The sequence below is a fragment of the Pseudorca crassidens genome, chromosome 13 (assembly GCF_039906515.1).
Source record: "Pseudorca crassidens isolate mPseCra1 chromosome 13, mPseCra1.hap1, whole genome shotgun sequence".
In the NCBI taxonomy this organism is placed as follows: Eukaryota; Metazoa; Chordata; class Mammalia; order Artiodactyla; family Delphinidae; genus Pseudorca; species Pseudorca crassidens.
The window spans coordinates 7,372,029-7,387,104 of record NC_090308.1 but is presented as its reverse complement, the minus strand read 5'-3'; the positions used below and the strand labels follow the sequence as shown (position 1 = coordinate 7,387,104).

Below are 15,076 nucleotides of genomic sequence, written 5' to 3'. Positions count from 1 at the left end.
ATTAAAGTCCAAATTATAATATTTTATAATGCTTTCTGGATCCTATCCAAAAATGGTCTGCCTTCCCCAAGGCTTGAAAATAATCTCATGTTTTTTTCCAGAAGCTTTAAATTTCAGCTTTAGTTTTAACCTTTACTTTCAGGTCTAAGAGTTTCCTCAAGTGAATTTGACATGGCAGGTGGGAGTCAAGGTTTTGGGTTTTTTTCCTTTATGGACACTCAGTTGTTCCAGAACAATTTGGGGGAAATTTTCCTTTTCCTATTGAATTGCTTCGCCAGGTATATTGAAAATCAACTGACCATACATGTTGCGGGTCTGTTTCCAGACTTTCCCTTTTTCCATTTGTATATCTTTTTGCCAGTATCACTTCCTGGCATTGCCAGTACCACTTCCTGAATTCCTCTGTGATTTCTTTTTTGACTCATGGGTTATTTAGAAATGTGTTTGTTAATTTCCAAATATTTGAGAATTTCCTAAACTTTTCATTATTTATATCTCATTTAATTCTGTTGGCTCAGAAGACACCTGTATATTATTTTAATCCTTTTAAATTTATTGGGACTTATTTCAAGGCCGAGCATATGATATACCTTGGCGAATGTTCCATGTGCACTTGCATGTGTATTCTAAAGTTGGGCATATGTTGTATTGGTTCATATTTTCCTCCAAAACTTCTGTATCTTCTCTGAATCTTTCATCTACTTGTCCTACTGTATTGTTTTGGGAGAAGTTTTAACTATACAAGAGAGAAGTGAGAAAATCTCCAACTGTAGTTGTGGACGCATCTACTTCTCTCTTTAGTTCTGTCAGTTTTTGCTTCATACATCTGAACCTCTGTTATTAGGGTTAACACATTTAGCATGGTTAACGCTTTTTACTTCAAAAATGGCCTTTTTATCTCTGGTATATTTCTTATCCTAAATTAATCTTGTCTGTCTGATGTTAAAAACCATTCTAGCTTTCTTTTGATTAGTGTTTTTTTTTTACATCTTTATTGGAGTATAATTGCTTTACAATGATATGTTAGTTTCTGCTTTATAACAAAGTGAATCAGTTATACATATACGTATGTTCCCATATCTCTTCCCTCTTGCGTCTCCCTCCCTCCCACCCTCCCTATCCCCCACCTCTAGGTGGTCACAAAGCACCGAGCTGATCTCCCTGTGCTATGCGGCTGCTTCCCACTAGCTATCTATTTTACATTTGGTTGTGTATATATGTCCATGCCACTCTCTCACTTTGTCATGTGTTAGCATACGGTATTTGTTTTTCTCTTTCTGACTTACTTCACTCGTATGACAGACTCTAGCTCCATCCACCTCACTACAAATAACTCAATTTCATTTCTTTTTACGGCTGAGTAATATTCCATTGTATATATGTGACACATCTTCTTTATCCATTCATCTGATGATGGACACTTAGGTTGCTTCTATCTCCTGGCTATTGTAAATAGAGCTGCAATGAACATTTTGGTACATGACTCTTTTTGAATTATGGTTTTCTCAGGGTATATGCCCAGTAGTGGGATTGCTGGGTCGTATGGTAGTGTTTTTATGGTATTAATTTTCCATATTTTGATTTTTAACTTATTTATGTCTTTATATTTAAAGACCATGTATTGTAAAGAGACCATAACTGGGCTTTGGTTTTATTCAACTTGACAGTCTCTGCCTTCTAATTGCATTGTTTTATCCTTTTTATATTTAATATACTTATTGATAGGGCTGGGTTTAAGTCTAACATCATTCTATTTATGTTCTGTTTCTACCATGCCTTCTTTACTCTTTTTCTCTCCTTTTCTTCTTCCTTTTGGATTAATTGAATATCCTTATTATTATCTATTCCTCTGAGTTTTCATTTTCAGTGGTTACTCTAGGATTTACAATATCCCTCTCTAACTTACCACATTCAAACGTGTATTAGTATGATACAGCATCATGCATACTGTAAGAAAATTAGAACAGTAATGTCTACTGTAATGTCATGTCATGTCATGTCATGTCATGTCATTGTAACAGTAATGTCTTCTGTATTGTCTACCTGATGGTAAAGACATCCAGTGAATTTTTCATTTAAGATATATATTTAAATATATATATTTAGTTCTTAAATATATATATATATTTAGTTCTGTCTTTTCCATTTGCCTCTTTTACAGTTTCCTTTCTCTTTAGCTTATCCATTTGATTCTTTCATGTTCTTATTTTTCTTTAAATCCTTAAACACAATTATAATATCTTTCAGAATTTTTTGTCTGCCAGTTCCATCATTTCTATCATTTCTGAGTCTGTATTGACTGATTTTTCTACTCATTATGGATCACATTTAAAGATCTTTGCATGTCTAGTAATTTTTAAATTTCTGCCAGACGTTGTAGATACCACATTACTGAGTGGCTTGATTTTGTTATTTTCCTCTCAAGAGTGTTGACTTTTCTTCTGGCGGACAGTTAATTTACTTGGAGATCATTTTGTTCATTTTAGGATTGCTTTAAAGCTTTGCTAGGGTGTTTTTCTAGAGTAACCTTTATTCCAGGAATACACTAATCCTACCCCTAAAGTGTGACTTTTCTGGATTCCTTACTGAATGCCCAAGGTGTCCCATGAAGTCTCTCCTCTCTGGCTAGTAAGAATCTCAACTCTGCAAACACAGAATCTCCTAGTGCTGTGTGAGTTCTGTAATCTCCGTTTATCTCCCTGTTCCCTGGTAGTTGTTCTTCGTCCCACTAACATTGTGGAATCTCTCCCTGTGCGTTTGCAGTTTTATATTCAGCCAGAGACTTCAGGAGAACTCTATACATATTTCTGGAGCTCTTTCTCTGCACGGATCCTTCCTCATGATTACCCAGCCTACTAAATCCAAGCTGCCTCACTAATCCCCAACTCCAATCTCTGTGTCCTCAGTTTAGCAAGACTGTTGTGGTCTGCTTTGGTTCCACCTCCTCTAACTGCAGTCCGGGAAGTATCTCCAGGAAGAAAACCCGGGTACTTGTAAATTTATTCTAATTTATTTTCTTTTCTGAAAAGTCTGTCCTGTGCTGCCTGTTGTCCATCATGTGAAAACAGTTTTTCCGTATGTTTTACAGCCATTTATCGCAGAAAATCTGGTCTGACCAGACCTAGCTTTCGTCCATCTGTATGTCCATTTTGCCTCTCAGTATCTGTATACTTTCTGACTCTAATCTGCCTCCTTGCTTTTGCTCCTAATGTTCTGGTAACTCATATCCCTTTAGACCACGAGTGCTCAGGACCCAATGTATCTATACAGGTCAGGTGAAAAATACTTATATTTATCACCCGGTGGTGATAAGTATTTATATTTATTACTCAATGACAAACACAAAACCCCTTCAGGAGTTGGAGGATGAAATGATAAAATTCCATAGTTGAAAGACGACACTGATCTTTAGCAGGTGCTGTGGAATGATGCTATTTCTAAGCTCTTGATCATTTGTTCTTCTCAGCTTTTTACTACTATGACCTCAGCCCCTCTATATCTCCCACCCTGCTTCTGCAAAACTATTCAGGAAAGATAGCCAGCCTCTAGCTTCTCTTCTTTCAGAAATTTTGCTCAAAAGCAAAAGCTGCCTGAGATATTTTGTCTCATAGTCTGGAGCCAAAGGAAATTTGGTCCTAAGACGTTTGTTTAAAGCATGGCCCTTTTAACAGGAATTTAAGTTGGCTGTTGCTCCTCTAATGGTTAAAAATCAAAGACGTACGCATTTGGGTAGTTTCCTGGGGTCTTCTGGTGCCGGTGTGGAAACATTGATGACCAAGATTGACATTTCCTTCCTGTGATAGTAGTGGATGATGTCCCTCGATAACTCTGCCCATTACCCTGGTAGCAGTCCTGGGCTACAGGAGTTTGTTCAGGTGGTGCTGAAATTGAAATAGAAGAAATCAGTAAATAATGACTAGAACAGAGAAATATGTGAAATAATTTATTAAACAAACAGAATAGTCATCTCTGGGAATTAACACTCTTCTCTTTTTACATATTGGCAGGCAGATGGACATGCAAAGAAAACAATAGATCCATAACATTCTAAAACTTTAAGGACCTAACTTTTTGGTAAATATTTAATTTAAAACTCAAAAAATAAGCAGGGCAGAGTGCTTATAACTGGACATTGCACTTGTGTGCAGGCTCTCTTCTATGGATCTCCATTGGGAGATCATGAGAACAACTGGGCAGGTCTCCAGAAAGAGACACATTCATTGGTGTAGGCTGCCGGTGACGACAGGGTGACAGTGAGGAAGACATGAAAACCTTGTGCATTCCCCAAGACTCTTTGCTTATACAAAGCCAAAACCTCAAGCTGCTGGGGAGTGGGGCAGGAAATGGTCCTGCACCCAGGACCAAGGCAAAGATCCACTGCCTCTCGGGGAGGTGTAGGACGAAAATCCTATTACCCTGGAGGAGGGGCAGAAAATTCTCTTGTGCCAGGATACTTCACCAACACAAAACAGAAGTCTGCTACTCTTCCACCCAAGACTCACCCCACATACAAGTTAGAGTTTAGCTCCATGGGAAGAAGGGGCAAGAATACTGAAAAACGTTACCTTCAAAGCCCAGGTGCACAGAGTCTATCTAAGGCTGAGGGTAAACCAGGAAGATAGAGAACGCTTACCTCCACCAAAATCTTAGCAGTGAGTAACAAGAAACAGTAGTCTATCACAAGGGTCAGGTTAGAAGTGTGGCATGACCCACGTCTGTGGTGCAGGCATGCAGTGATTGCTAACAATTGAGAAGGGATTAGGAATACTGAGAAGACTCTTCAGCACCCCAGACCCTACTCCAAGCACAAAGTGATTGCACCCCATCACTGCAGGGATTCGAAACCTGTGGTTCACTTAAGGTAAAAGCAGCAACAAGGAAACTCAAATTCCTTTTATCTGTTAATTGTATCAATTCAATTATCCACATAACATACTGATAAAAGAAGAAGGGTGCCCATTTCAAAGTGTAAATAATATTTGCTTCAAGAGTTATTGTTCCTCTACATATATATCCAGCATTTGATTAAAAATTACAAGACACACCAAAAAAAAAGGAAAAATTAAGCCACTGTTGAGTGATAAACAATCAACAGTGCCAGACTCAGTGATGACTCAGAGCCAGACAGAGGTGTGGAGACTATCTGATTGAGATTATAAGGTAACTGTGATTAATATGTTGAAGGATCTTGTAGTACCATACTACAATATGCATGGATAGGTGAAGAATTTCAGCAGAGGTGGAAACTCTTTTTTTAAAAAAAAAAAAAGAAGAAGAAAATGCAAACACTAGAAATAAAAACCATGTTATCAGAGATGAAAAATTCCTTCAATGGACTGATCAAGAGATTAAACACAACTGAGGAAAGTATCAGTGAACTTGAAAATAGATTGATAAATATTAAACTGACATACAAAGAGAAAGAGAAAAAAACAGTGGGGGAAAAAAGTAGAACAAGCATATAAGAGGTATGAGGCAATATGAAATGGTCTAATATTTGGGTGATTGAAGTCCCAAACAGGAAAACAGAGAGAGAGAGAGAGAGAGAGCAGGGAAAAGAAATATTTGAGCAGTAATGGCTGAGAATTTTACAAAACTAATGAAAACCAACAATCAGCAAACACCAGAAGCTCAGAGAACTTCAAGCAGGATAAATACCATAAATAAATAAGTAAAAAAACAAACAGACTGACTTAGATACACCGTAATCAACTGCTGAAAACTGAAGATGAGAGAAAGGCTTAAAGGCAACCAGAGAAAAAAGAAATATTAGATACAGAGGAACACAGATAAGATTTCCATCAGAAACTACTCAGAACAGAAGATAATAGAGTAACATCTTTAAAGTGGTAAAAGGGGAAAACAATTGTCCACCCAGAATTCTATACCCAACAAAAATTATTTTTTTAAGTTGAAGGCAATATAAAGACTCTTTCTGACGTACAAATGCTGAAAGACTTCATCATCAACAGACTTGTATTACAAGAAATGGTAAAGGTTAAGTTTTTTACAGGAAGAACACGACATCAGATGGAAACAAAAAGAAACGAAGCACAGCAGAAATGGTAGAAATAAATAAATGAAAGTAAATATAAAAGATTTTTTAAATTTATAATTGCTTTAAAACATGACTGATCAGGGCAAAAATAGTATCAATTTATTGTGAGATTTCTAACATAATAGAAGTAAACTCTTTGAGAACAATAGCACAATATTTCGGGAGGGAGGAAATAGTACAATGTTGTAAGGTTCTTACATTATACATCAAGTAAAATAATATTATTCGTAGGTGGAATATGATAAGTTAATGATGTATATTGTAAACATTAAAAAATACTAAAATCAGTGGTAATGAGGCAATACAAAATACTCAATTAATGCAAAGGCAGAGAAAGATGAAAAAAGGAACAAAATTCACATAGGACAAGTAGAAATAACTAATTTGATGGCAGATTTAAATCCAACCAGGTTAACAATTACATTAAATGCAAACAGTCTAAACATCTCAATTAAAAGACTGAGGAAAAAAAAAGTTATATCAGGCTTCCCTGGTGGCGCAGTGGTTGAGAGTCCACCTGCCGATTCAGGGGACGCGGGTTCGTGCCCCGGTCCAGGAAGATCCCACATGCCACGGAGCAGCTGGGCCCATGAGCCATGGCTGCTGAGCCTGCGTGTCTGGAGCCTGTGCTCCGCAACGGGAGAGGCCACAACAGTGAGAGGCCTGCGTACCGCAAAAAAAAAAAAAAAAAAAAAAAAAAAAAAAAAGATATATCATCCAAATGCTAGTAAAAATAGAGCTCTTATGGCTGTATTCATTTCAGCAAAAGTAGACTTTAGAACAAGGACTATTTCTAGAGATAAGGAGAGATATTACATAATGATAAAGGGGTCATTTCTTCAAAAAGACAACAATCCTAAGTGTGTCTGTGCCTGACAAAGAGCTCCAGAATATATAAAGCAAACACAAAACTGAAACGAACAGCTTGTGCTGGAAACGTCACCATTCATTTCTCAGTAAGCAATAGAACAGGAGACAGAAAATTAGTAAGGATTCAGAAGAGCTACACAATACTAACCAACTTGACCTAATTGGCTTTTGTAGAACACTCTACCCAACAATAGCAGAAGCCAGATTCTGCATGTGAAACAGTCACCAAGAGGACCTCATTCTGAACCACAAAACAAGCCTCAACACGTTGAAAATAAATGAAATCATAAGGCGTGTTCTCTGACCACAACACAATAAAACCGTAAACAGAGCTACTGCATATTGTGCTACTACTGGAGTAGAAAAATACAGAGTGCATTGGAGCTCTCAGTAAGCTCTCATGGCCCTTGCTTACCTGGGGCATCCAAACGTTCCGTGGATAATGGAGAGGGCTCACAGGATGGTATCGTGCAGTATTCCCACCTCACTTCACTGTTGGTTGTATAGCACCATGGACCTGTTTCTCCATCAGGGTTACGACAATAGTTTTCTTCCAAATTTCTGAAAAAGAAGCGACTGTGAGTTTGTTTTCCAAAAAGGCTAAAGATATAACAAAGTGCACACATGCTTGTTAATAGTGATGCTGGCTATGTATCCAGCTAATTCTCTAGAATTATACAAACTGGATAATGGGTGGGAACTTAAGCAAAGCAGGATTCCAGAGAATTATGGCACAGATGCTTCTCTTGGGTGAATGATTGAGATATATTCCTGGGCTATGTCTAATGGAGCAAAATAGGTCTTTTCCCATGGCTTTGGGCACTGTGCTCTATGCTGGAAACACAATGGGTATTTTCTACACTGCTTTGCCTCCAAAAGCGTATAGCATAGGCCTGGAATTTAAATGTTCTCAAGCCTTACTGTACGTTTAGTACAAACGTCAAAATGTTGCTGAAACCCACTCCGAGGTTACTGATTTAGTAGATCTACGATAGGGTCGGAGAATTTGCGTTTCTAACAAATTTCCTGATAATGCTGGTGCCGCTGGCCTGGGAAACCACATTTTGAGAGCCAGTGTTCTAGGAGAATCAGCGCTAAATTTCACTTCCCTTGCATGTGACTTGGACAGTTTTCATTCCCAAATGCTGTAGGCCTAGGTTTCTATTGTCACTGATTCCAAGGCAAAGTCAATGGGATTTCACTTTCCATCCAGCTGCCCGGGAAGAGACTGGAGCAGACTTACCTGCAGGGAAAGTTTTCTGGGGTCCTGTTGTGCTTGTGGGGTGTCTGCTCACCCCAGCGTTGACAGGTGTGCCCAGATACGGTGACAGCCACTGTCCCTCTATAGTTTTCGCCTCTTCCCTTCAGACACTGATATGTTGGCCCAGAAGATGGTGGCGGTGTTGCTTAAATGGGAAAAATACATGACAAATGAATGTTTTTTAAGCAAAGGATTCACAGATGGATATTATGGGGGAATGGATGGATGCAGGGAGCGTCAGCCTGTCTTCTTTTCCACTCATCCTCCCAGATATTGGCATGTGACAATTTTTTATCATTTTTCAGAAGAAGTTGATGTGGTAGAATCGATGTTTCCAAGACCATCTCATGAGGAACTCCTCCAGGTTCAAGACCCTTGGAATAGATGCTGCTTTCTATATTCTGTTTTCTCTATATTCTCAGCTCATCACACAAGGTAAGGATCAACATGTGTCACATCCCACCCCAAATCTGCATGTGTACCAACAATCCAACTTCCTTTATGAAAAATAAAGTATTCATTAAGTAAACATAACTGGATGACCCCCAATATTCCACAAAGCCAAACAGCAGACAGAGTCCGTGGGAAGAAAGAATGTAGTGTCTCCAAGGAAAAGGGTATGCAGTGAGAAGTCGAGAAATTCTTAAGACACACTGCCATAGATAAAACAGGTAAATAAAAACTTACTGTATAGCACATGGAACTATATTCAATATCTTGTAATAAACTATAATGGAAAAGAATCGGGTGAAAAAGAATATATATATATGTGTATATATATATATATATATATATATATATATATATATATATATAACCAAATCACTTTGCTGTACACCCAAAACTAACACAATATTGTAAATCAACTATACTTCAATTAAAAAAAAAAAGTCTCAAGAAAAAAAAGAAGATGACAGAAAGAGAAACTGCTGCTCGTCAGGAAGGAGGGTACCGAGGCACCTCAGCGTCCCAAAGGGTGACCTTCAGAGCGAAGAACAGGAAGCCGGCCCTCACGACCTGCTAAGTCCTTCTTAACGGTCTCAGGTGCCCTTGTTCAGTGCCTTGCTTCAAATTCTCATAGAAGGAAAATATTATAAAATTGTTTTCTCCAACTCATTCCTGCGAGGTCTACCATTTCATCTTCTCTCCCGACCTCTCTTCTCCTGTTGCTCCCTCCCAAGCTGAACATACTGAAAAGCTGGACATCCAGAGACACCTCTGTGCTTACAATTAAAAAGAACTCTGGTTGATAATGAAATCCATGTACCAGAAGGCATGGGTCTGATTTGCCTTTAGCGCTAGAGAACCATAAGGGTCAGAGATGGCTCCCAAAAGTCTACATTCATCTGTACTCAAAAAAGGCAGAAGTCTATGTTACGGGACCAAAAAAACCCCATAGTAACTAGATACTCTGATCAATTACCTATAGTAACCAATAAATTGTTCTAAAAGAGTAATCACATCCCACGGAATTTATAGGGCAATTTTCAGGCATGGCACTCTTGTTACCAAGAGAGGGACAGGTGAAGATCCCTGAGGACTGGGTATGAGCATACTTACTACATCTCGGGATGTCACAGAATTCCCAGCGTTTGCTGGGATGGGTGGTGAAACACCATGGGCGGGGCTCCCCATCAGGGTTACGACAGTAATTCATCTTCAGATTCTTGTTTGGAAATCTGAACGTGCAAGAAAGATTTTAACAGCACTGAACATTTACATCCACGGATGAGAATCATTTCAAATGAGCAAATATTGAGCACCTGCTGTGTGCTAGGCACAGCGAGGCAGCCAAGGAGGTGACTGGGTGAAGGTTATCCTCAATGTGATGACAATCTCATAAGAAAGATTAGCCGAGTATTCTAAGGATTGTTTTTCTAACAGTTTACATGTGCAAAAGTCATAGAATGGGATCAACTTTATCATTTTGGCCATCTGTAAAACCGACGTAAGCCAACTCCAATTATTCAGCTGCAAATAATAGCAATTTTTAAAACACAAAGTACTTACTGGCTAGAGATAGTCATCTAGTAAACAGTACAGCTGAGAAGTTGGTGTCTTCATAGTTTAAGGGAATTGTCCTCCTGATCTACCCAGTTCTGGTCCTGCTAGCCTTTAAGCTTATAGAAACTGAGGCGGATAAGCTATGCTCCCGTGTGCAGGCCAGAGAGTCCCCTCAACCACAGGGACCCAGTGACTGAGGCTGCGAGTTGCACGCCACGCCTCGTGCCCCTCTGGGCTCATTTCACGTCCCTTCCTGAGACCGCAAATGCTTAGTCAGGATGGACAGAGCAACCAGCAGTGGCTTAAGCAATCCTCTTGCAAGATTGCTTTCCTGAAAGTAAATTTACCCAATTCTGAGCCTTGAGGCTTTACTGTATTTCTTCTTTGGAATACAATAGGGAAAGGAAAATGCAAACAGCTGTGTTTTAAGATAGCTATTTGGAATAGAAGGTACAGAAATTCAGTGGAGCTGTTTTCTACACTGAAATATGTGACTTAGTCTCTTTGCCTATAAGTTTTTATAAGCCCCGTTATAATCCTATAGTAGTCCTGGAAAGAAGAGAAAGACCGAAGCAGCTACAGAGAGGGAGGTGTTTTAAGTACAATTAATGCGTACAATTAAGTACAATTAATTAGAAGATGTAGAACATTGTACTGTAGAACTAATCATTATTTTCTAGATCAGAGACTCTTATTTCTATTATAGATTCATGATCCCCTTTGAGAAGCTAGTGAAAGTTAGGAATCCTCAACCCCAGAAAAATGTACTGATATAAATACACATAAAATGTTGAGGGGTTCACAAAGCCCTAAAGCCCATCCACAGATCATAGGCTAGGAAGCCTTGAATCTCATCACTATGAAGGAAAAGGAAAGGAAGAAAGAGAAGAGGGAAATATTTGGAAAATACACAAGTGAGATGTATCTGTTTTTCTTAAATTTTTTTTTTTTTGCGGTACGCGGGCCTCTCACTGTTGTGGCCTCTCCCATTGCAGAGCACAGGCTCCGGACGCGCAGGCTCAGCGACCATGGCTCACGGGCCCAGCCGCTCCGCGGCATGTGGGATGTTCCCGGACCGGGGCACGTACCCACGTCCCCTGCATTGGCAGGCGGACTCTCAACCACTGCGCTACCAGGGAAGCCCCTCTTAAATTTTAATGCGCCTACGAAGTAGCCGGGAATCTGGTTATAAGGCAAATTCAGATTCAGTGGGTCTGAGATTCTGCATTTCTAACAAACTCTCAGATGATATCACTCTACCATGGACCACATTTTGAGTAGTAAGAATGTATCCTTCATTTGCAGTCATGTGGGAAGATTCAAACTTTGAAATTCAAAAACATCAGGTATGTTCACTTTTTGAGGAATGCTAAAATACCTAAATAACATTAAATTACCCATAACGCTGCAGAGTCATAAACATCTAATTCCACCCCCGGTGAGACTTACTTGGCAGGAATGTATCCATGAGCATGGGGGCTCTGAGAGTCCCACGCCTGGCAGTCAAGTCCAGACACGGTCTTGGAAATTTTGCCCTCGTAATGTTCTCCACTGCAATGCATACATTCATCTGGGCAGAACGGACAAGAAGGAAAGGAAGAAAGAAACTGAAATGGACGAAGCGAAACGGAGTAAAAACTAGAATTCCACTAGACATGTCTAATACCTTTGCCGCTTGTTCGAGGTACTTTTCCCACAATCACTTGGCAACAAAACTGGCAATAAAGGCTTAACTTTCTAATACAATCTATAACGTCATTCTCTTTTTCAAATGGGAAAATTAGTATATTTTGGTTAATACCTTCTCAACTATTACAGTCTTGACCAAATCCAGAAACTCCATGATGCCATGTCTTCAAAGTGGGATGTGTGGTCCTTGGTGGGTGGGAAGGGGGTGGGGGAGAGGTTGAACATAATCTCAGGAGTCTGTAAGTTCTCTACTAGAATTTTTTGATATTTGGGGTCCCCATTCCAATAGCGGTCTTTAAAAATTTCTATGAAATTATTCTGGTCGTGTGGATAACTGCCAAATAAGCCAGCACCCTCTCAGGATTTTAGTGCTAGGGTTCCTGCTCGTGTTCATGACCTCACGTGGGAACAATGGGGTAATAAGGAAAACAGAAGCAGACTTGATGCAAAAATGATGCTCTCATGTCAGTGAAGGGCCAAATGACCGCATAACAGAGTGTACAGGTAAAGGATCCCCATGGTTGAAATAGAAAAAGTGATGGGGAAGTGAGGCTTCACGTGGTACATACACTATCCATGTGGTTACACATATCTCACCCTTGTTCATTCCCCCATTGCACCAATAAATAGAGCAGGAAATGTGAAACGAAGATTTTTCAATAGGATGTTTTAAATCTTTAGCATTGACTTTTGAGGTGCACTATTAAATTGATTGGTCCATTAAAACGATAGAATCCTGACTTAAAAACTGGTTCATTGCTTGGTTTCAATGAAACAACAAAGTCTACCGTGTTAAATTAATATTGTGTATTTGAATTGTATTGATTTTGTGATTTTATTTTAATGATTTAATTGCAAATATGTTTTTGGCTTTATACTGTGTCAGAGCTTTAAGCATAAGAAGTTTGCATCTAGAGTTTATATCTAGTTTTATATTAGTCCCTGTTGAAGTACATTTTAATAAAAATAATTTAGATCAATCACGGAAAATGTGCAAAATTGGGCCTTTCCAAGAGGTCATGTGTTACTTGATTCTGTCAAACACAGCACTGATTGATTATTAATATCCCTGTAGAAGATTGATTTACAGCAAATTACTCCACAGACGAAGGGCAGATAGGAAAGCATTTTCTAGAGCCATCCCTGACCTTCACATTGAGGAATGTCGCAGTAGTCAAATCTCGTGCCTGGATCTGTGGTGTAACACCAAGGTCCCTTCTTATCATTGTCTGGGTTCCTGCAGTAGTTCTCATCCAATCCCGCTAAAGGATACTTTTCAGGTGAAAAGCTGTGGAGGATGAAAAAGAACCACTTTGACTATATTTTTAAGATCAGCATGTCATCAGCAAGGCAGGATAAGACACCCTCTCTTTCCCGTCTGTGATGCGAGGTGGTGTCATCCAAATGCATTTCGGCTATGTGCTAGAGCGTTCGTGTCACCCAGTTCTCAGTATCTCTGCTGATAGCCTGCTTCAGTAGAGTAGCTAATATTACTATTATTACTATGTGGACAGCCAAGTCCTGGAAGTAGAGCCAAAGTGTCTTTATGCACAGCAGAAATACAAAGCCCTCAAAAGCCTGCCAAATTCACGATGCATTCCCAACACCTGCTTTTGTCAGTTGCCCTTCTCTCTGTAAAAGTAATAGAAGTTAACACCCTTTTATCTGTGTGAACTCTGCACGAGGTATTACACTAAAATTTCTCTATGCATTCTCTAATGTAGTCTTAATAAAAATCCCTCTCAGGAAGGTGTTATTATCCCCATTTTACAGATGAGAAAACTGAGGCAGAGCCATGTGAAACAAATCAAATCTTGCCTAAGCTTGAGCAGTTCGTAAGTAGTATCTCAAGGGTTTAAAGTCAGATCTGTCTGATGCCAAATTCTACATCCTCTCTGAGATGCATCCAGAATTAATGGGAGACTGGGAGGATGGAGTGAAGCTCATTTTCAGAGATGAGTTGCTATATAGCGATAAGAAATTAGATTAAAAACCTAAGAAATTAGATTAAAAACCTGTGACTTGGGACTCCCCTGGTGATCCAGTGGTAAAGAATCTGCCTTGCAATGCAGTGGATGCAGGTTCGATCCCTGGTTAGGGAACTAAGATCCCACATGCTGTGGGGCAAATAAGCCTGTGCGCCACAACTACAGAGCCCTGGAGCCTGCCCGCCACAACTAGAGAAGAGAAAAAACCCACATGCCACAACCAGAGAGAAGCCCGTGCACCTCAACGAAAGATCCCGCATGCCTCAACAAGGATCCCGCGTGCCTTGACTAAGACCCGATGCAGCCGAAAATTAAAAAAAAAACAAACAAAAAAACCCAAAAACCTAAGACTTGAAATCTGAAATGGTAGCTCTTGTTTCTGGTTCTTCTATGTACCTGTGTTTGGTAGATTTGGTCCTCCCAGGATCTCAGTTTCCTCATCTGCTGGGGTAAAGACGGCCTATATTATCTCTAAGGCCCTTGACATTCCATGATTTGGCCATTTGGTTTAATCATTTTAACCTCAATAAGCCTTAATGTGCTGGAAATATGAGACCTGCCCATCTCATAGGGATGCATAAAGGCAATTTGTTTGGGTAGGTGAGGGGGAAGGGTCATAGACACTAAATTCCCACTTGATAAGCATTGTTAATGAGAACTTAATCCACCTAATACCATATTGGGCAAAGCCCCAAAAGGATGACACTAAAATAAATAATAGGCAAGTTGCAAGATAATCTGTTTTTCACAATGTTGAGGTGAACACATGGTATATTTGATTTAGACTAATTCACTTCTAAGCATAGTCATCTTTGGTCTTTTCTCAGATTCAGCCTAGAATTCATGGTTTTATAGTTCTTTTGTATTGTTCTCAGTCTTCCAGAAAAGCATATATGCAAGAATGAATGGAAAGCAGCCATTGTCTGCTTTTATTCCATAAATAATCGAATGGTTCTGCCCCAGCATCAAGAAGTTTCTCCCCATACCTGCTAGTCACATGATCTGGTTTGAGTCAGAAATAATGGAATCACTCTGAGTATAAGAGGTGAACACGGAGACGAAAGAGAAAGTCTTACTTGGGTACGTGTGGAGAATTGTCACTCCATTTTTGACAGGCGACACCACTCTTTGTTTTGGCCATGGTCCCCCTGTAATTCTTCCCAGTTCCAGTCTTGCACTCTGAAAGGTACACTGGAAGGAAGTCCA

At 39.5% G+C, this 15,076-nt stretch overlaps 1 protein-coding gene across 1 annotated transcript in view; it reads right to left on the bottom strand.

The window, feature by feature from the left end:
• Nucleotides 1-15,076, bottom strand: part of PLG (plasminogen) — a 46,072-nt gene that overhangs the window by 21,065 nt on the left and 9,931 nt on the right. The window contains exons 4-10 of the mRNA XM_067701608.1: nt 14,947-15,061; nt 13,031-13,170; nt 11,643-11,763; nt 9,750-9,868; nt 8,172-8,334; nt 7,344-7,489; nt 3,722-3,881 (exon numbers count right to left, since the gene is read on the bottom strand). Of these exons, the coding sequence (XP_067557709.1) occupies nt 3,722-3,881; nt 7,344-7,489; nt 8,172-8,334; nt 9,750-9,868; nt 11,643-11,763; nt 13,031-13,170; nt 14,947-15,061 (964 nt within the window). The remainder of the gene's footprint in view (nt 1-3,721; nt 3,882-7,343; nt 7,490-8,171; nt 8,335-9,749; nt 9,869-11,642; nt 11,764-13,030; nt 13,171-14,946; nt 15,062-15,076) is intronic.